Source organism: Erpetoichthys calabaricus, chromosome 16 (assembly GCF_900747795.2).
Source record: "Erpetoichthys calabaricus chromosome 16, fErpCal1.3, whole genome shotgun sequence".
NCBI classification, from domain to species: Eukaryota; Metazoa; Chordata; class Cladistia; order Polypteriformes; family Polypteridae; genus Erpetoichthys; species Erpetoichthys calabaricus.
In genome coordinates, this window is record NC_041409.2 from 100157629 (window position 1) to 100179664 (window position 22036).

The window sequence follows — 22036 nt, forward strand, 5'->3', positions numbered from 1 at the left end:
CCCTTCTTTTCCCACCTTCTCGGTTTCTAATTGTGTTTTCAGTGATGTTGTAAAGCAGCCCACCTTGATGAATGAGAGAAAGCCAAAGGGAGTTGTGGAAGCCTGGTTTGCACCTTCGACGCCTGAAGGATTTACTTGTTGCATCAATTTCAGATTTATTAGGACAAGTCAAGTCAATTTTATTTATAGAGCACATTTTAAAATAACAGAAGTCAACCAAAGTGCTGTACATCTTCCATAAAAACACCAAATAAACACAGTATGTACAGCGTGTGTGTAATACATACAGTAAGTAAATACATCAAAAATAGTTCAAAAGGTAAGGCAAAAAGATTGGCTTTCAGGTGGGTTTTAAAAGTGACCAAAGTTGGTGCAGACCTCCAGGGGCAGCAACTGTAAAAGTATGGCCCCCTGTGTGCTTAAGTCGAGAACTCGGCGTGACCAATAACTCCTGGTCAGAGGACCTCGGTGATCGTGAAGGAGAGTGAGGGTCTAAGAGGTCAGTAAGATTGAAGAGGGTGAAAACCGTCCAGTAGAGCACAGGGAGCCAGTGAAGTGAAGCTAAGACTGGGGTGATGGGATTCTGCTTTCATGTGCCTGTTGTAAGCCTGGCAGCAGCGTTGTGGACACGTTAAAGATGATTAACTGCAAAGTATAATGAGTCATAATAGTCAAGTGGAGAAGAGACAAACACGTGAATTAACAGAATCACCTTAAATTTAGCAGTTTTTCTGATTCATTAACAGAAAGAGATTACGACACCCACTTGGGCCAAGCGTTTATGAGAACATTCAGGCAGTACAGGCTCTAAAGCCGATCTTGTCATTACATGACTGAAAATCATGTTAGATTTAACGACTGCGTGATGGCTTTCCAGCACAGTTACATTCGCCACTTCATGGCCAATAGCGTGCAACCTAACGGAGCCAGTGCTGTAGTCGGATTTAATGGGTCCTGCGGGTTCACCTGAAATGTCTGCCATTTCTTTCTTAGAATTCTGTTGTGGTCCATAAAACACGAGTCCTTAGACAGACGAGCTTCTCTCCTGTTTGTGAGGTCCTCGTCTCACTGCATTGTATTCATTATACGTCTGGGTGGGCCGCTGTCATGCTCAGAGCCCGTCTCTATGACGGATCTTTTAGGATTTTTTCAGGATGATTTTCAGACTGGTTGGAATGATCTGTGGGATATGTCACATGACATGACTGGCAGTGATGGAAACGTGTTGCAACTGGCCACAAACTTGCTGAAGATTATAAAACAAATCTCTGGAAACTTTGTGACATGTGACATGGCCTTTACTTGTAAAAATGTGATGGGTATGAGGACTGATCACAATATAGAGCTGTGAAAAAGTATTTGCACACTTCCTAGTATCCTCTGTTTTTACGTATTTTACACAATAAATGGCCTCGGACCTTTAGACAAAACACAATTTTAGAGAAAACGAACCTGAGGGAACACACAATGCAGTTTCTTTATTCAAATAACAACATGTGAGAAGGTAATTACCCCCAGAGCTCCAGTTATGGTTGGGTTCTATACAAGTACTGAAAAGCCCAAATTTTGATACTGTACAGTTAGCAGCATTTTGGTGTAAGAAGTCAATGTGAGCTTTCCCGTCACTGCCCACATTACCTCAACACTTTCTGTGGCAATTGTGGAAAAACGACTGTTTTCATGAACTTCACAAAACAAAACTGCATAAATCGGCACGATCATGAACTTCATGGGACTCTGACACAGTCATGACTTCTCAGGAGACCCTCAGTATGCCTCAATACAATCTGAACTTCATGAAGGAGATCCCCCAAAGTGTGCGAGTGGCTCGCCTAAATGATCTGCAGCACTGCTTGATATTTATCCCTGTTTATATCTGCGCTTCTGTCAGGGAGCACCTTCTACATCCGTGATATTTGTGGGCTTGTTTTATGAAGGGCCGTTAAGGTTGAGAAACGCTGCATTAGCATTTTGTGCCAATGTAGACACACACATATGTGACAGAAGGCATTTTACAACTGGCATTTCAGTGTTGGCAGCATCACGAGTCCACCAGTCTCTGTTCTCTCCATCAGGTGGCCAGCCCTCGGTGTGTCCCACCCAACTTTCTGGAGTCTGCGTCACACCCACTTGCTGACCCTCTGCAGCGCACTCACCAGCTCTCACATCTGCCCGTCTCTCTTGACTCCTAGCCTCGGCCTGGTTGCAGATTTTGTAAGACCACCCCTTGGGCCGCTGTTCCAAAGCAGTTGACAATCGTTTTAACGTCTAGCTTGTGACCTTTTGGAGATGAGCACGTGGTTAAGAGTCCAGATGGTTAATCTTGAGACCAGCGAGTGTGACTCATGCATGTCCTTTGTGTAACCTTAGGTAAAAATGTTTGAGGTTTCAACACCTGTTTGATATCATTAAGCGAATTACAAATTAATATTTGCACAAATATTCATCACTAGTCTAACAGAAAAATATCCCATCACCACCACAGAAAGGGCTGAGACAGCACCGGAGTGATCAGCCGGCACTGTCAAAATCAGAAATTACTGTCATCAGTCCTCCCCATCTGTTCCAAGTTGTGTTATCCAACATCGTGAAGGCGATGGGGTCCAGCAACTGCAGTCGCTAACTTTGCTCACCGACTAGAAATTATTTAACGTGTCACCGACTTTACTTATGTTTATTGTGGGAGATTCAGATTCAAGATCCACGCCTGAGACATCTTAAATAGCCACAGAGCCCATGGGTGGGACTGGGGTGTCTCCCTGCACGGATGGCATGCCATCTTACTCATCTCTTACTTCTCGATCTTTCAGGTTGAATTTTCAGTTTTGCCCTTCTTCAAAAGTCCATGGATTCTCAGTTGTTGATCTGAAACCCAACGGTGAAGATGAGGTGGGCAGACTTACTTTATTTATTTATTTGTGTATGTTAAACTTCTGTCCTAAATGTTCAGTTTTAACTTTTCTCTCGTTGTTTGTTAGATGGTATCCATCGATAATGCAGAAGAATACGTGGAACTGATGTTCGACTTCTGTATGCACACCGGCATTCAGAAACAGATGGACTCATTTAGAGGTGAGCCAATCGCTAGCAGACTTCTAAACTTGGTGTAATTTTGGGGATTGTGGGAAAGCATGTAGAATTTTATTCAATTGGAATTAAACACATTAGGTAACACTTGTAATGCGTGAGACTTGAAAGCTCATGTTTTATGATCAGTTATTTTTATTGCTTCAGGAAGTTTAACACACACACACACACAGAAGGGTCAGTTGAAAAAGAAGAAATGTGAATACCCCAAACATCACCGTCCCACAAGGCCACCCACCCCTCCGAGTCTAGATCAACAAATACATCAATAGAGTGGAGGAAGATGAGTCGGTGACTAAAGCATCGGGAGCACCGGCCGATGAACTGAATTGTGCTGCAACTGTGATGCCCATGGGCGTCAAATAGTGAAGTTTTCAGTTTTGAAACGGAGGTAGACCAGTAGACAAGTTCTCAGGGGACTCTAGGGATACTCCATCAGTCTGAGAGATGGGATGTTCTAAATGGATTAGATTACAAAGTTAGAAAATGGAGGCATGACGTAACATTCAGGTGCATTCAAGGACTGTACAGGCACCGTAGCCCTCAGTGGATGGAGTTCCATTGGTCAGTTCTAGAACCTTCTCAAGCCGTTTCAGGATTGTTGGGGGAGAGGTGGGGGTGCAAGGCTTTCATACCGGGACTGGGGACAAAAAGGCCGAAAACGGGCCTGATCAGCACTCTCGTTCATCACAGGGACCACTCTGTCACTCACACACACCCACCAGATTCACAGACGCTGCCCGTTGACATAACCCTAATTAAATAAATAGTCCTGTTGGTTTTTCCTTCTTTGCCTGAGCAGGTCTGGTGGTTGTCATTTTCATAAAATGGAACTTGCAAAGTTGTTCAGTTATGACAAACGTTAAGGAATGACGGACATGAAAAGCAAACTTTATTACAGTGAGTGACCGTTAATGGATACCAGGGGAATGTGACACCCTGAGAGTAAACTATAAGGTGACCAAAGCTGGACACTTGTGTGGCATGTTGGATGCCTACGTGTAAAGCCCATCCTCATTTGTTTTAACTGCTGCTTTACCTCATCGTCATCAGAGAGGGGTCAGCGCACGGAAAATTAAAAGAAATACAAAAAACAGACGCCTAGATCCACACACACAGCTTGAAGCTGAAATAAATAAATGGCAGGGCCGTCTGTTTGTGTCTGCTTGTCAGCCGTCCTCACGATGCTCTTGAAGTTCAGCACAACCTCTTAATGGACCTTCCCCATCAGAGTTTTGGCCGAGGTCTTCCTACATTTGGTGGGGTGGTGCTGGGGAGCCTGTGACCCATGGAGGTTTGTGTCGGCACAGGATTGCTTTATTAAATGGGCAGCCTGTTAAAACCGCAACATTTTGATATTCTTTAGTTATTTATTAGGACACACAGCCTGAAATCAGGACTGTCACCGTCGTCGTCACCTTGATGTCTCTCTTGTGCAAAACTGAGTTTAGTTTTTGGAGTTAGGAGGTCTTTCCTCATGTTACAAGGTAATAGTGATGGCCAAATATGTCTTCATTCTGGTCATAGTACGATGGAAGAAGCTCGTATGTACTCCGCAGTTTACCTGCTGCAAGACACAAACCTAGCAACTCCACTGACCAATGAGGAAAGACTGCCTACCAATGAAAACTTCAGATTACAATCACGTGATTTAAATGCTGCAACTGCGTGATTTAAATGGCAGGTGGTGTTGATTTGTGAAGAAAAAAATAAAAGACGATATTGTGTACATGAAGCTGAGGAAAAATGAAATCTAGAGATCGTTAATTACAGGGACATCGTTTTCTCAGTTTGCTGAAAACTTGAACAATGTGACATACGAGGTGTTTCTGTACTTGGTGAGGTCTGGTTACCCTCGTTAAATTACAGGTCAGTCATTATAAACCGCAAATAATGGGAATGGTGCCCAGCAGCAGCAGCAATGGACAGATCCGCTCACCTCAGACACCATGAAGCCTGCAAAAAGAAGCTCGTTACACAAGCATATTTACGTCAGAGCTGTCCTCGTGTAAACTTTCAGTCATCATTACTACACGATAATATTCTCAACACAAAAATCTACATTTCTTTTTTTAATTTCTCCACGGGATTTATAAAGGTTTATCTAATCTAATAGTTAGTTAGTTTTTTATTACAGATAATACATTAATTTACCTTTTGAAGTAGACAACGTAAGTCTTGCTTTTAAAACACGAAGTTTGTAGCTTTGGAATTGTACGACGTGTGTAACACCATATCGTCGTATTTAAGTAAATGTTTACTTTGGTAATACATGAGAGTGGGCGGGGCATAAAGAGAATGCAGACGACAGGGGCGCTGTCTTACAGGCCTCAGGTTGTCTCGCGTGGGGCTTCAGAGTGTCCCGTCTGCAGCTGGAGTCTATTGGGTGACGGAGCAGTGAGGCTGCTTTAGTGAAAGGTTAATACAAAGGAAAAGTGTATTTGCTCTGTGCACAGCGACTTAAATGCCACAGGGTCCTTCATTCAGATCTAGATAACCGTTTGTTCTCTGTGCTTGCATTTTATACTTTTACAGTTCTGAAAATATCATTTCACATCCCTGTTACACATTTAAAGCATCTGGTGGACTGAGGTGCCGATGCACAGCTTCTCTCCTGCTTGTGCTGAAGCCGCTGGGAAGGCTTCATAAAGCAGAATAACTGATAGCTGATGTGGAGGTTTCTCAGTATGCATCCATCTCGTCTTGGCAGTGGAGGATTGCTGTCCCATATGCACGTGAGCAGCCAGTGACAGCAGCTTCCTAACCCTTGCATGCAGTCGTCTGGTGCTTTTATTAACTTTTGTACTGGGGATCTGTTTGCCATCAGTAGCAACTATTGGAGAGGAAAAATATACAAGTGGGTGTATGTAACTGCTGTCAAGGTAAAACTGAGAACAGTAATTCATAGCTGAAGTCACACGGAACGCGTCTCCATTTTAAGGTGCACAAGTTTACAAGTTCTCCAATGTTTTACACTGGGTCATTTTGAAATTTTAAAACTCGGTACAGTGCAGTCTGTTCAAGATAGTTAAATATTAGAACTATCTCAACAATTTTCCTTGAACATCATTGCTCCACAGTGGGGGGGGCTGAGTTGTTTCATGCAGGCAGGCAGGCAGACTGATGGACTTGGGCTACTGCAATAGGTGCTCAGTGTACCTAAAAAATGGAGGATCATCAGTGGTCAAAAGAAAGAACCTCGGGAGATTTCCAGTGAGACGCAAGAAGTCGTTCAGTCACCAGAGTGCCAAGACAGAGCAGTTCACACTGGTGAGAGGAGAGAGAAAGCTGTGAAGGGTCCAACAGAAGTAAGAGTTTGAGGAATAGCAGCGATGATAATAGACAGAAAGGAAGAGAGAAACGGCCTCATCTGAGACTGGGCAGAGAGAACCAGAGGGCAGTGCCAAGACATGTGGAGAAAGGTGCCAGGCAAACCCAAGGAATGTAAATGACAAAGTAAATCGGGAGAAAGACCCTCGGGGAGCAGGGCACAGTTGTCTATGAATTATTGTGAGTTGGCTGATTTGAATGTTGGGGCGTCTGGAAGAAAATGTCACATTCTTCAAAATATTTGCCAGCAGAGAGGAGAAGGTGGTGAAAGAAAACCACAGGACCAGCGAGAGATGAAAGGAAGTGTTGTGTGGGTAGATTGGAGGAGTAAAGAATGTCAAAAGTGTGGAGTCCAGAGAAAAGGAGCCAAACAAAGATCAAAATGGGTGGTGTCTGCTCGTTTGACTTGTCGTGAGTAACGGGGGGCCACACGCAAGAAATGGTTCTTACAGGTCAGAGGGGGCCAGTGAAGTATTACGTTAGTATTTATTGTAGGGGGCTGTGGGTAACATTTGTGGTTTGTTTTTTATTTTTTAAAGATGGCTTCAACCGAGTGTTTCCCATGGAAAAGCTGAGCTCCTTCAGTCACGAAGAGGTGCAGATGATTCTGTGTGGAAATCAGTCGCCATCATGGACGGCCGAGGACATAATTAACTACACCGAGCCCAAGTTAGGCTACACGCGTGACAGGTATGTGACTTCCTCATACTGAAAAGAAAGGGTTGAATGTTTTGAAAGGTTTTGGACATTTTTAATATTTTGATCAACTTTCCAGAACGTTGGGTCGACTTGAAGGAATCTGCAAATGTTTATGTTCATGTCAATGGCAAGAAGTGAAGCTCAACAACAAATAAAACCTGGAGACGCAATACAAATAAACAAGTAACAGAAATGCAAGAGTCGCCAAAAATAACATAAATTACTGTCAAAAGGAATTCTGCACCCCAAAATGATTATTTTTATGTGCTGCTCACCCACGGACTTTATAGTGACAGTCGAGAACAATTTTGAATCTTCTCTTTTTTATGGAGAACTGTGAGATGATAAGGTTTCTGGCAGATTAGCAAACAACATTGTAATCCGCCTGTCCAGTCATCCAGTCGTCTGCTCAGAACATCCCAAAGGGGCGCATTTTCACTAAAATATTGATAAATGAACGACTTAGATTACGGCATTGTGAGCGACTGTGCTCCGCTGCGGCCGAGTGATTGAATGGCAGATCCGCCTCTCGTTGTTTTGTCTTCAGAGCAGTGACTGGAGCACCTCGGGGTTATTGAATGGTGGGCCGTGGATCTGCTTGGCTGATTTGCTCTGCGGCTTGTTGAAGAATCTCAGCTGTTCACAAGTCCGACACACGCGCTGCGTCTTCCTCTCTGCCTGAGGATGTTTTCGCTCGCCTTTCTCGGAAGTTTCAGTCTTCACTTGAACTCATCTTGTCGGTGAACTCTGCACTGTCACCACCACGTCAATCACATGATTAGCCAATAAATGAGCTGCTACCAGCCTGGACTCGTAACCAATGAATGAGGGGCAAGAGGCGGGTCTTCAATTCAAGTTCACGTTCCATTTTAGTTCACAAGAACGCTGTCTGGAGGCAGTTGACAATTCAGTACTTCAGTAAAAATACACGTGTTTGGGATGTCGTGAGCATACGATTGGATGACTTGACGTGATTAAGTAACACAAGTAGGGTGAGGTCCTTTCATGGGCATTGAGCGTTGGACACCATAGACTTGAACTCCATTTTGAATTAAAACTTGACATTGATTTTGGGACCCCCCCTAAACTACATGGTAAGTAACACAGAAATGTGTAACCATTGGTTGCCGTATTCCTTTCCGTTGGTCAGCCTCATGTCTGTGTTGGGTATTTTGGTAAAATTCAGAGTCCGGTGCTGTGGTGAGAGGACCAGGGAGGTGACTGGAAACACAAATTTCAGCCAGCGAGATACTGGAAAAAGTAAACCCCCAGAAGTTCAAGGCCAAAAGACCACCCAGCCCCTCTGCCATTCCCCAGTGCACTAATGTGGGAAGTGCCCAGAGTAAGTCGGGCGGTGTCGGGGTGTGACGACACACACATCTCGATGTGATTCATGGATCATAGGTTTGGGGTCACAGTACACCGTGCTGGTGTCACACTGTCACATGGAGACGCTGGCTGTGAACTTGGGGTCTTCCAGGTCAGCTGAGCAGTAAGAAAACCTCCCGACTCCCATCTGAAAAGTGGGCAGTATGGTGGTCTCACGCCCATCGGGCAGAACCTTGACGCCCCCTCTCTTTACTTTTCATTTCCTGCCATTGTAATAAAGAAGGAACCCGACACGTTGCCAGTCAGGAGATGTGTGCCACCTCGATTTGAGGCCGTGCCGCTTCCGACCGACTTATTTTGCCAGAGCTGTCAGGTGGCCTTTGTGTAAAAATGAACAAACTGGCGAGATTTAGCGGCAGTTTCATCAGGTGTACCGTGGAGGGCATGAAGTGGCATACGTAAAAGGGGAGGAGCACATGCAGCATGAAAGAAGAAAGCTGATTGGTGGAAAGACCTGCCAGTCACCCCGGAGTTGAAGGTTGCAGAATAAGCCGCACGTACTGGAGAGACGGGTTGCCATCATATCTCTTTGTTTTATTGTAAATCTCCTCCTCATCCTCCCTTCCGAGTCGACTTTCTGTGCTCGTGTTGATCGTGACGGTAAGCCGCCTGCAGCATCACACAAGTCCTCCTCCTTGGTTTGTTTGAGATGACGTGTTTGATGACTTGAGAAAGTCCGGTGTCCACACGTGTGTCCCCATGTGCACGTCAATAGGACAGGAGATGTCCCCGTGTTGACCTGTAGTCGCGTGGAGTCACGAGAGCGCCTACTAAGTCCGTAGCCACTGTTACAGAGTCCTGCAGTGCCGTGGCGTCCATCATATCGATGATAAACTAACAGGATTGTCTCGTTTTGTCTCCTTGCAGTGCTGGATTTCTTCGGTTTGTCAGGGTCCTCTGCAGCATGTCATCGGACGAACGGAAGGCCTTCTTGCAGTTTACGACGGGCTGTTCAACCCTACCACCTGGGGGACTGGCCAACCTTCACCCCCGGCTCACCATTGTGCGAAAGGTACGGTAATCTGGGGGGGGAGTTTAGGTCGCGCTGACCAAAGTAAAGTTGGCACAAAAATGAGACGTCATGGCAGTGCGTTGAAAAGTAAGAAAACCGATTTTAATATTAGGAAGTAGCAGGAATGGCAAAGCAGCACCGACGCTGAAGCGCAGCAATTACAAAGTGCGCCCTCGCAGTTTCCATTATGAATGAAAACTAAAACATTTAAAAAGCAAACCTCAGGGGGAATCTGTCAGTCGATGAACTTAGGATCTCATTGAATAAATAAACTAAATAAATAAATACGGACACAAACAACAGAGTGACAGAAAGAAAGACGAGCCGCCATCCCAGTGAGGCACTGTAAAGGCGTGTCGCTGTTGGTCTCGCCATTGTTCTTCCCGATTTGTTTGTTGGCTGTTTGATTTCTTCGGCAGCGCCTGGTGACATCGTGTTGTCCGTGTTCTCGATGGCACCACACACACCGTCCGGGACACCAGGCCAGCTTTGATGTAAGCGTCACTAATGACTTGTTAGGTTTAGCCGCCATTCTGGCTCAGGTTTGCGTTTCTACCTCCTTTGCTTTCTTTTCTCCCTCTTTGATTTTTTTCCTGTTCTTGATGGAGTCGTCTTCAAGGTAATCTGGCAACGTTGGCTCTGACCTGGCCTATGACCTGGAAATGGTGTTGGTGTCACCTCCGTTGCCTGCAAGAACGACGGCCATCACATAATTAACTCGTATGATGCCTGACTAAGACGCTGCACCCTGAGTCGTACGCCCCGTCAAGCGAGCTCTCTAGGAGCCAAGTGGACGTCGGTGCAAATGAACTTTTCTGCATTAAGTCAACTTGGCTGCTGTCGGCGATTAGCACGACTGGTGACAGACAGACAGACAGGCGGTCAGTTGGTCAGTCAGTCAGTCAGTCCTTACACCGCAACTGGACATTCTGAAACGAGCGACACCTCCAGGACTTGAGGCCCGGGTCCACAGCCCTGTAATGTCTGACACTTCGTGTGCGCTAGGGGCTCGAACACTCTGTACTGGGGACAAGCGGTGACCCAATGGGCCCCATACTGACATCCAGTACAGTTAAGGATGAAATTATTATTTAGAAATGGAACAAAACCAAGGAAGTAACCAGCAGCCAGAAGAATAAAGATTTTAAATGATGAGGACCAGTCAGTCGGTCAGTTGTGTCCCCTTTGTGACTCCCACCTGACGGCCACCACCTCCTGTCTTAACTGTCCATCAGGATCAATAAAGTGTCCGTCTGTCTGTCTGTCAGAGTTCATATAGTGAGTGACGTTCATATCTATCTACTACAGTCCTGTGAAGAAGTTTGGGAGCCGCTCTTAATTCTTTGGATTTGTGTTTCTCATTGGCTGAACTTCCTTTTAATATCTGACAAGCCTTATGGACACAGTAGGATTTCAGCAGTGACATGAAGTTTATTGGATTAACAGAAAATATGAAATATGCATCATAACAAAATTAGACAGGTGCAGAAATGTGGGCCACCCAACAGAGATATGACATCAATACTTAGTGGAGCCTCCTTTTGTCCTCTAGACGCTGTCCTCCTATAACCTTTGATGAGTGTCTGATTCTGGATGGAGGTATTGTTGTCCATTCTTCATACAAAATCTCTCCAGTTCAGTTCAGTTTGATGGACAGCCTGCTTCAGATCATCCCATTGATTTTCGATGATATTCAAGTCAGGGGACTGTGACGGCCATTCCAGAACATTGTACTTCTCCCTCTGCATGAATGCCATTGTAGATTTCCAACTGTGTTTTGGGTCATTGTCTTGTTGGAATATCCAACCCCTGCATAAGTAACTCCAACTTTGTGACTGATGCTTGAACATTATCCTGAAGAATTTGTTGATATTGGGTTGAATTCATCAGACCCTCGACTTTAACAAGGGCCCCAGTCCCTGAACTAGCCACACAGCCCCACAGCATGATGGAACCTCCACCAAATTTGACAGTAGGTAGCAGGTGTTCTTCTTGGAATGCGGTGTTCTTCTTCCGCCATGCAAAGCGCTTTTTGTTCTGACCAAATAACTCAATTTTTGTCTCATCAGTCCAAAACACTTTGTTCCAAAATGAATCTGGCTTGTCTAAATGAACATTGGCATACAACAAGCGACTCTGTTTATGGTGTGAGTGCAGAAAGGGCTTCTTTCTCATCACCCTGCCATACAGATGTCTGGACTGTAGAACGATGTACAGATAAACCATCTACAGCCAGATGTTCTTGCAGGTCTTTGGAGGTGATCTGTGGTTGTCTGTCACCATTCTCACAATCCTGCTCATATGCCACTCCTGTATTTTTCTTGGCCTGCCAGACCTGCTGGTTTAACAGCAACTGTGCCTGTGGCCTTCCATTTCCTGATTCCATTCCTTACACTTGAAACTGACAGTTTAAACCTCTGAGATGGCTTTTTGTAGCCTTCCCCTAAACCAGGAGACTCAACAATCTTTGTTTTCAGATCTTTTGAGAGTTGCTTTGAGGATCCCATGCTGTCTGTCACTCTTCAGAGGAGAGTCAAAGGGAAGGAAGCACAACTTGTAACTGACCACCTTAAATCCCTTTATATCTCATGATTGGACACACCTGTCTATGAAGGTCAAGAGTTAACGAGCTCATCCAACCAATCAGCATTGAGCAGTGACAGGCATTCAAATCAGCACAATGACAAGGGGACCCACATTTGTGCACAGCCAGTTTTCAACATTTGATTTAATTTTATACAACTAAATACTGCATCACTAGAAATATTTATTTGGCAAACACCACAGTACTCCTAGGAAATGAACAGTGGTCTGTCATTATCTTTATTGTTGAAAGGAGAGTCAATTATTATGTAGGCTGAGAGTTGGTCCCAAACGTGTTCATATGACTGTATATAGCGCCTTTCACATCCACATGTCCATTCCTGCCAACTACGCTCTCTCTCTATTATAAAGTGTCTTTCATGTCTCTGTTGTTTGTCTGTCTGTACTTTTTAACAGACTGGCGCTCGTCTCTCAGGTCCGATTGCTCCAGTTCATTTTCAAGTCTTGAGGTGCCACCAGTTCAGTGCCAGGTGTGCCCCCCCGTACCCCCCTCTGCTTTATTCTTTGTACACGATGAGCCACTCAGCACAGACGTGCGTCTTTGTCTTGCAGGTCGATGCCACAGATGCCAGCTACCCGTCCGTCAACACCTGCGTCCACTACCTGAAGCTGCCCGAGTATTCGTCGGAGGAGATCATGAGGGAGCGTCTTCTGGCTGCTACCATGGAGAAAGGCTTTCATCTGAACTGAAGGGTCCTGCCCTGCTCGAGGAGGATGGACCGCTGGCTGAACCGGAGATCGAGAAGCTTGTTGTGTTTGTGTGCAGAAGAAAAGTCCCGTCTGCCCTGATAAGACTTCTCCTTCCCGCCAGGGCTTATGGGGGGAAAAAATTTTAAAAAAAAAGTTACATTAACACTACTAGCTGCTGCTGAAAAGTGCTGGGAAATAATCTGCACCCCCCCCACCCCCCCCCCTTTCAATCCTCCCCTCCCCCCCACGCGGCCAGCAAAGACGACACAAAGCACTGTGTTCTGCTTCAAGGGCTCGTGAGACGGACGCCAGGGCGGCTCCTCTGTCCTCTCGTCGTCTTTACTTTGTCCGCCACGCTGTTCGGTCCTCGTCGCCGACGGTTTGCGAAGTGCTCCGAGTCCCGCTTGCGTTGCGATCGAGTAGCCATAAGGAGTGCGAGGGCGACGGGTGGCGTTACTTTTGAGTGTTTTTCTCGTTTTGTTTCGTTCCCCCTTTTCTCTCGTTTCGGTCAACAATCATGAGTTCTTTTTTCTTTTGTTGTTCCTGTGGGATTCCTGAACGCCTGCTGTGAAGATCAAACCCCCGAGTGCTTCTGTGTCATTTTACAATAAAGCTGTAGAAACAAACACTGGTCCTTAGGTGCGAGGCACACTTAAGCTAAGCTTTCCTTGTATTTTCTTTGTACATTATAAAAACTTTATTTAACTCAAGTTGCAGTTTGAAGTAAACAAAACTATTTTCAAATGTGTATGCTCCAAAATAATCATTAAAATGTTTGCAAAGTACGCTTTTCTGTGAACTCATTATCCAGCTCGCTTGTGGCGTCAACTTCAGATTTGAAAAACGTGAAAACATGGAGGGCGTTTATCACAGCGAGTTCACTTGGAGACGCAAACTCAAACTCGAGTGACGTTTCTACCGTATGTGGTGACAAAGGACGTGTGTGACAGAGCAAGATGATGACGACAAAGAGTTGGGACAAGTTGATGCGCTGTGCGGCCGAAACGAGAAGTCGTTTGGTTAGATGGATGTGAACGCAAAAAATCGCAGCCTGGTGCGGACTGAGACGGGGGTCTAAACCGAGACCGTCATAAACAGGTGGTCTCAGAGCAGGACCAAGCAAATCCTGGGGGGCTTCACATGAGGTACGTGACATATGATGTGACCAAGCACAGGGACAACCGAACTACCTGAAATACTGCACGCTGTGGGAAACGCTTCTGCTGGTAATTTAGACATTCTCACCCTAAACACTGAGACACACACACACACACACGTGTACAAGTTGACACCAAACACACACCCCGATCAGTCAGATCAGTCCTCATCCTCTTCATCATCTCCGTTATCTACGAAAACCTAATTCTGTGTGAAACGCACCCAAACTCGCTGGAGACTCAAACAAAGGAGTGTGGAGACGCTCAGGGACCCCCCATTTTATCAGAACGTTCAGGGAGCCTGGCGTCTGTGACCTGGCCCACGTTATGACATTTTGAAACCGCGTCTCTGACTTCTGGTTGGTCCCTTGGGGTCTCCGCAGTGAAACATTTTGAATTTTCTGCAGGACTCCCGGCCTCAAGCTGTTGGTAACTTGACACTCGTTTACTGCTCACTCAGTCAAACATCTCGACTTCCTTTGAGTTTGCTCAGTGAGTGTACGTCTGTTACGCCGGTCACAAATATCGAAGGAGGCTTGGCTGGACGGCAGCGTTGACGGGGGTCCAACTGCCTTTGTAGTTCCAAACGAGCCCCTCAGGCCAAAGGGAGTGGCATTGACCACGCCAGGAGACGCACGTCCATCGATGAGAGTCGATAATGAAGGCTTGGAGAAGGTTGGGAGCACATGCTGCTGGCATGTTACCTCGCCCACCACACGACAAATGATCTGAATTGAAGCCCCCCTCAAAAACCAAAGAAACGGGGAATGGCGGGGGAGACGTTAACTCCAAGACTGAGAAGCTGCCTGCTTAGGGCGTGAATCACAAGAAATAAAACACGGAAACAGCAAAGGACTCGAGTTGTTCGAGGGGTGAATACACAAACGCTGTGCCGGTGACGTGACGCTTTGGGCCCACCGGTCACTCACAATGCTGGAGTCGTGATGCACTTCTCAATAAATAAACCCGATTCTCTTGTAATTGAATTAATAACACGAAACACCCGTGCAGAGAGATTTGTGGTGACGTAAAGCCTGCAGGAGCAATAAAAAAACCATAAAACTGTCCCAATTCCCAACGACGTCACTCCAGTAAGAAAGATTTAAATGTGTTACCAAGTAAACCAACTGAAACCCACCAGAGCCGAGGCCCCCCGTCACACCGCCGCGTTACCCTTTAATAATGCGGACGTCGCCTTTCAGCCTCGCTGGCCAGTGCTGTGATGTGGGCGGGTCAAAACGAGACTCTAGTGGCGCTCTGATTGGTCCGAGCTTAGTTCAAGGCCCTTCCCTGATTGGTCATCCTGCACAGAACAGGACCATTGAGAGGTGCTGGCACTTGTCATTCTGCTTACCTGTCACCAGCTAAGTGTCCCTTTGTCAATTCTGAATGTGGCTTTAATGCATAAAAAGTAAATTAATTACCTGTGGGTTGGGGTTTTGTAAGAAACCGTCGTACTGAAAAATTCAGAGCTCCGTGAAAGTCAGGTTTAGGTTTATTTGTCAGATGGAGGTTAACACAATGAGATGTGTGTGACGAGAAAAACAAGTCACTCGGCCTCGATCTGATAAAGCTACAAAATAAAAAGAAATAGACAAGCCGTATAAAATAAAATGTGTACGTATAAAAGAAGTTACAGAGCAATACGAGTTGGATGAGCAGCAAGTACAAATGACAGTTACTGCACAGATAATGTTTTATGAGTACAGATTCACGTTCCAGTCAGTACTCCGAGTGTGTGTGTGTGTGTGTGAGTATTGTAATGTAGATGTCATGTAATGGAAGTGCTGAGGAGTCCAATGGCCTGCTGGTAAAAGCTGTTCTTAAGTCTTGTAGTCCGAGCAGCCAGACTCCTGTATCATCTGCCAGACGGTAACAAGGAGAACAGCTGGTGTGCTGGATGGCTGTGGTCCTTTATGATGCTGCTTGTCTTACGCAGGCACCGATGGAGGTAAATGTCTTCAATGGCCCGTGATGTGCTCTGCTGCCTTCACCACTCTCTGCAGAGCAGCTCCCATACCAGACTCTCGACCACACTCCTGTGAAAGTTTGAGGTGATGTTGGCATTCATGACCACAGTGTCTATGTGAAGGGTCCACATGTTTACTCCGAGGAACTTGAAGCTGTTAACCCTTTCAACTTCTATGCTGCTGATGTAGATGGCCTGGTGTTCTCTGCCTTGTTGTTTCCGATAGTCCACGATCATCTCCTTGGTTTTGCTGACATTAAGAGACAAGTTGTTACCCAGGCACCAATTACTCAATGCCAGCACCTCCTCTCTGTAGGCCATCTCATCGTTGTCAGTGATAAGGCCTATGATGGTTGTGTCGTCTGCAAACTTGATGATGGTGTTTGTGCCGTGTTTTGCAACACAGTCGTGGGTGAACAAGGAATACAAGAGAGGGCTAAGCACACAGCCCTGCGGCGCTCCTGTGTTTAAAATGAGTGATGAGGACGTGTGTTTGCCGACTCTCACCACCTGGGGCCTGTTTGTGAGGAAAGAGAAAATCCATCTGCAGATGGTCGTCAAGCTTCAAGACGAGTTTTGAGGGGATGATGGTGTTGAATGCCGAGCGTTCTTTACTTATGTATTCCCTCTTCCCAGGTGGGTGAGGACAGTGCTTATTGTTAGCACAACGGCATCCTCTGTCGATCTGTTTGCTCTGTAAGCACATTGGAGAGGATCCAGCATGTCAGGGAGGGAGGAGCAGATGTAACCTTTGACCAGTTGCTCGAAGCACTTCATAATGACCGATGTCAGTGCAACCGGGCGATAGTCATTCAGACAGGAGACCACCGGTTTCTTTGGGACAGGAATGATGGTGGATGCCTTGAAGGAAGTGGGGACCACTGACTGCCTCAGGGAGAGATTGAAGATGTTGGTGAACACACCTGCTAGCTGGTCAGCACACGCCCTGAGGGCACGGCCTGGGATGCCATCTGGTCCCGGAGCTTTGCGAGGATTGACCTTTTTGAAGGACCTTCTCACATCAGACGTTTCAAGGATCAGAGTGACAGACTCACTGGCCCCTTGAGGATATAGCACCTGTCCTTTGTTGGCTGCATCAAAACGAGCATAGAAGGTGTTGAGCTCGTCTGGAAGACATGCAGTGGTCTGAACACCAACTGTGTTTGTCTTTTTATAGTCGGTGATGCAGCACATCAGTCCATTCCACAGGCGCTTGGTGTCAGAGCTGTGGTAGCTTGACTCCACTTTGTCCCTGGAGTCCCATTTGGCCTTCTTGATGGACCTCTGGAGGTCGTATCTGGCTGCTTTGTATGCATCAGAGTCCCCTGAGCCAAAGGCAGAGGTCCGCGCCTTGAGCTTAGCCCGGATCTCCCTATTTACCCAGGGTTTCTGGTTAGGATATATGCAAACGGAGGGTTTAGTGACAATGTCGTCAATGCACTTGCTGATATCCTGTGACAGACTTGAAGAAACTCTGTTGACGGCCTGTAATTTATTAGCGTGTATTATTTAAAGTTAATCTGGTAAGGAGAAGCACGTCCTGCAGTAAAGTTAACGAGACACATCACGAGGTCCCAGGACAGAGAAGATAAGACGCAATGTGCAGTTATTGTCTCAATTCGGTTAGGTACACGATGTGCTCCAGTCGTGTTAGGACTCTTATAATCGATCCTCTCGCAAACAAACTTGGAGCTAAACACTTTGGGTTTATTTTTTGGTTACCATATATACTTGCATATAAGTCGGGCCTTGAAACCCGAAAAATCGATCCTAAAATCAGACCCCGACTTATACGCCCGTTCAAAAATGCAACAATTTAAATTTTGCCTCCTCCGATCTCGCTTCAGTTTCTCAGACACATCGAATTTTGTCACAGCAGCACAGTGATTACCAATTTCTTTCACAACTTCATACCAGCTTCATATTTTCTTCTGATCGTTGATAACGGATGCTCTTAACGATAAAGGAGTACGAGGGTGTGAGATACAAAAAACAGAAATCGGTGTAAACGTCGCTTCAGAATAGTTTGGGTTTCACCGTGTGGTCACGTAGGCACAATACATAGAAACATAAAGGCTGTGTGCCCCGTGGTTCCTCTCTCAGGTGGGCATTAGCATATCGTAATCTCTTGGACCAATAGCGGGAGTTTTCCACATTTGACTTAATACGACCAACATAAAAATACCAGAAATAATACAATAAAGTACAATAATACAAGTCTGAACTTATCCACGAGTAGATACGGTACTTTAAAATTTGTGACATTTTTATTTAATGGCCAGATGGCTGCCACACGTTCTGAAGAGTCTCACAGTCGGCGGATTAACGTGATGTGATGCGCTTGGCAAGTCGCTGCGGCTCCTTGAAGAATTCTGTGCTCCCGCAGTTCTACACGCGCAGATACTTTTGATAGCACACATAAAGCACTCAGGAGTTTTACGTTACAAGCTTTTCAGTACGGAGTTTGTGCACATGCCCTGCGTAGACGGAGGTCTTCATCATGTCCGTGTTCAGGCATTTCTTTATGGAGACGAATCTTTTTGTAAATTACGCAAAAACTCCAATGTGGTCAGCCATCACTGTCAGTTAAAAGCTCCACGTGAAATGAAAACGTAGCCTTAGTGGACAGTTCAGCCAAATTCACAATCTCTCTTCCTAGCACTCTGATCACATAAACGAGTTGTGTAACGTCGACGTAGTCTAACGTGTTTTCTACGAGTTGTGTAATGTCGACGTATCCTAACGTGTTTTCTACGAGTTGTGTAACGTCGACGTAGTCTAATGTGTTTTCTACGAGTTGTGTAATGTCGACGTATCCTAACGTGTTTTCTACGAGTTGTGTAACGTCGACGTAGTCTAATGTGTTTTCTACGAGTTGTGTAATGTCGATGTAGTCTAACGTGTTTTCTACGAGTTGTGTAATGTCGACGTAGTCTAACGTGTTTTCTACGAGTTGTGTAATGTCGACGTATCCTAACGTGTTTTCTACGAGTTGTGTAATGTCGACGTAGTCTAATGTGTTTTCTACGAGTTGTGTAATGTCGACGTATCCTAACGTGTTTTCTACGAGTTGTGTAACGTCGACGTAGTCTAACGTGTTTTCTACGAGTTGTGTAACGTCGACGTAGTCTAACGTGTTTTCTACGAGTTGTGTAACGTCGACGTAGTCTAACGTGTTTTCTACGAGTTGTGTAACGTCGACGTATCCTAACGTGTTTTCTACGAGTTGTGTAACGTCGACGTAGTCTAACGTGTTTTCTACGAGTTGTGTAATGTCGATGTAGTCTAACGTGTTTTCTACGAGTTGTGTAATGTCGACGTAGTCTAACGTGTTTTCTACGAGTTGTGTAATGTCGACGTATCCTAACGTGTTTTCTACGAGTTGTGTAACGTCGACGTAGTCTAATGTGTTTTCTACGAGTTGTGTAACGTCGACGTATCCTAACGTGTTTTCTACGAGTTGTGTAATGTCGACGTAGTCTAACGTGTTTTCTACGAGTTGTGTAACGTCGACGTAGTCTAACGTGTTTTCTACGAGTTGTGTAACGTCGACGTAGTCTAACGTGTTTTCTACGAGTTGTGTAACGTCGACGTAGTCTAACGTGTTTTCTACGAGTTGTGTAACGTCGACGTAGTCTAACGTGTTTTCTACGAGTTGTGTAACGTCGACGTATCCTAACGTGTTTTCTACGAGTTGTGTAACGTCGACGTAGTCTAACGTGTTTTCTACGAGTTGTGTAACGTCGACGTAGTCTAACGTGTTTTCTACGAGTTGTGTAACGTCGACGTATCCTAACGTGTTTTCTACGAGTTGTGTAACGTCGACGTAGTCTAACGTGTTTTCTACGAGTTGTGTAACGTCGACGTAGTCTAACGTGTTTTCTACGAGTTGTGTAACGTCGACGTAGTCTAACGTGTTTTCTACGAGTTGTGTAACGTCGACGTAGTCTAACGTGTTTTCTACGAGTTGTGTAACGTCGACGTAGTCTAACGTGTTTTCTACGAGTTGTGTAACGTCGACGTATCCTAACGTGTTTTCTACGAGTTGTGTAACGTCGATGTAGTCTAACGTGTTTTCTACGAGTTGTGTAACGTCGACGTAGTCTAACGTGTTTTCTACGAGTTGTGTAACGTCGACGTAGTCTAACGTGTTTTCTACGAGTTGTGTAATGTCGACGTAGTCTAATGTGTTTTCTAGGTAGTTACTCAAGTTAATTCTGACCTGTCGCAGGGCCTGCACCACTGATGTGCTTTAAAATGGCCGAAGTGCACATCTTCAAGTTATCAAGGTTACAGTAAGAATGTCAGCAGGCTGAAGGAGTGCGAGAAGAGACGGCGTGAAAGGCATGGCGTTGAGACAGAGATCTTCTACTAGTAAACGACAGCACAGGGAAGCTTCACCGAGACACTCGGGTTAATCAAGCGGAGGTCAAAATAAAACGCGGTCGAGGGCTATGGACTCAAGTAGGAGACAGCGCTCCACGGTGCGAGTTTTTATACGAAGCTCTGCCACTCTGAAGATCGCAAGTCTTCATCAGCAGTTTGGTTCAATTTTAACTGCTTGTACTTTCATAGATCGTACTTTAATTATCCCAAGGGGGAAATTTAGCTTCATACAAAAGTTTAAATACACACAAGAATTACTAAAAACAAGAAAACTGGAGACTTTGTTAAAGATGAGTGAAGCCCCGTTAAGGCGCTATACAGGCCTGGTACTGTTGGGTTTCTTGACGCACTTCGTTGGCTGAAAGTCCTCCATGCTGCTGTGTCTTTGTTCACAGTGGCCATCGGTTTTGTTCTCATTCTCCCCTCATCCAGCGGGCTTCCCATTTGAATCGTCTCTGAGTTGGTGGGACTCTCCTGAAGTGACGTTGGTCAGCCTGGCACACCTCACTGGCCACCACGAGCGCCATTAAAGGAGCGCCATGCCCGTCCTAAGAATGAAGTCTGCTCTGCCTGTTCTTCTGTTGTTCCTCTGTGTTACGAGACCAGACAGGTTTATCGCTGATGTGGACCCCCAAGTACCTGTAGCAGTGTCCACCCCACCTCTGCTCCTTGAGGTTCTTTGGTTTGGTGGAAGTCAATAATCAGGGTGCCTGTCCGAGTCTCTTCTAGGAATGACGCAGAAAGTGAGATGTGTGCACCCTGAGAGTCGGACGCGAGACGTCGTTGTCGTCACAAAGCCTCCTGCTTTCAGGTCCAGCTGTGAGGTCGGGTTTGAGAAGGAATGACGTCGCCATTTCAAAGTGGTAATCGTCGAGACGTCGTTAGGCACCTTGGTATCTGTGATGGCGATTTGTGGGTTTCTGATACTCGCAAAGATGGTGATGAGGAGGAGGAGGAGGACAGAAAAATAAGAAAACCACAGTAGGATACTAAAGCTGCCATTTCACTCCAATAGCGTGTGCAAAAGTGTGTGCCCCCTTACTTCAAATGTCTGTTTCTGTGGATAGTGAAGTGAACTTAAAGACGACACACACCTTCATTAGTTTAAGCAGATTACATTTTTATTTCCGTCATTCACAGGAACAAAACACAAATGTAAAGGAGCTGAACGGAGAGTTTGGGACCCCGACATGTTCAGTACTTAGTAAGACCCCCTTTGGCGAGTATCACAGCTTCACTGTTTGCTTCCTTAACTGTTGACGGTTAGCGGACGTATTAAACAAGGGGGCCCAAACCTTTGCACGCCGCTGTACGTAATAATAATATTAATATTGTAACAGAATGAGAGTAAAGGCCGACACACACACACACTCCCGTGTTCCTGATCGTCTGCCACGGTGGCCCCTCGTGCCCCCCACTTGTCTCCACCTTCTTTCTTGAACTTTCCCGGCGACTCGGTCGTGACGTGCAGAGCTCAGCGTGCCTGTGCTACTTGGCTGTCAATCACCCGTCCTGCCCCGCCCACCTTCACTGTGATATGCTGCCTGCTGTGAGCGTCGATCCTGTGATGTCGCTTGGGACTCCCATTCCTGTGCTCATCCTGGACTGAAGATCTTCAAGCGTGATGATCTGCACGAATGCAGCTTGAGAGATCTGCGTACAACAACACGCATTGTCAAGGCGTTCAACATTTGGTGAGGACTGACGCAAATC

General features: G+C 45.8%; 1 protein-coding gene across 10 annotated transcripts in view; it reads left to right on the forward strand.

The window, feature by feature from the left end:
- The window catches only part of hectd1 (HECT domain containing 1), a 98541-nt gene extending 84945 nt beyond the window's left edge, over positions 1–13596 (forward strand). For all 10 annotated transcript variants that reach the window (XM_028821341.2, XM_028821346.2, XM_051919997.1 and 7 more), the window contains 5 exons: positions 2811–2889; positions 2979–3072; positions 6957–7107; positions 9373–9517; positions 12674–13596. In XM_028821341.2, coding sequence (XP_028677174.1) covers positions 2811–2889; positions 2979–3072; positions 6957–7107; positions 9373–9517; positions 12674–12811 — 607 coding nt within the window. In that variant the 3' untranslated portion in view covers positions 12812–13596. The remainder of the gene's footprint in view (positions 1–2810; positions 2890–2978; positions 3073–6956; positions 7108–9372; positions 9518–12673) is intronic.
- Positions 13597–22036: the final 8440 nt, after the last annotated feature.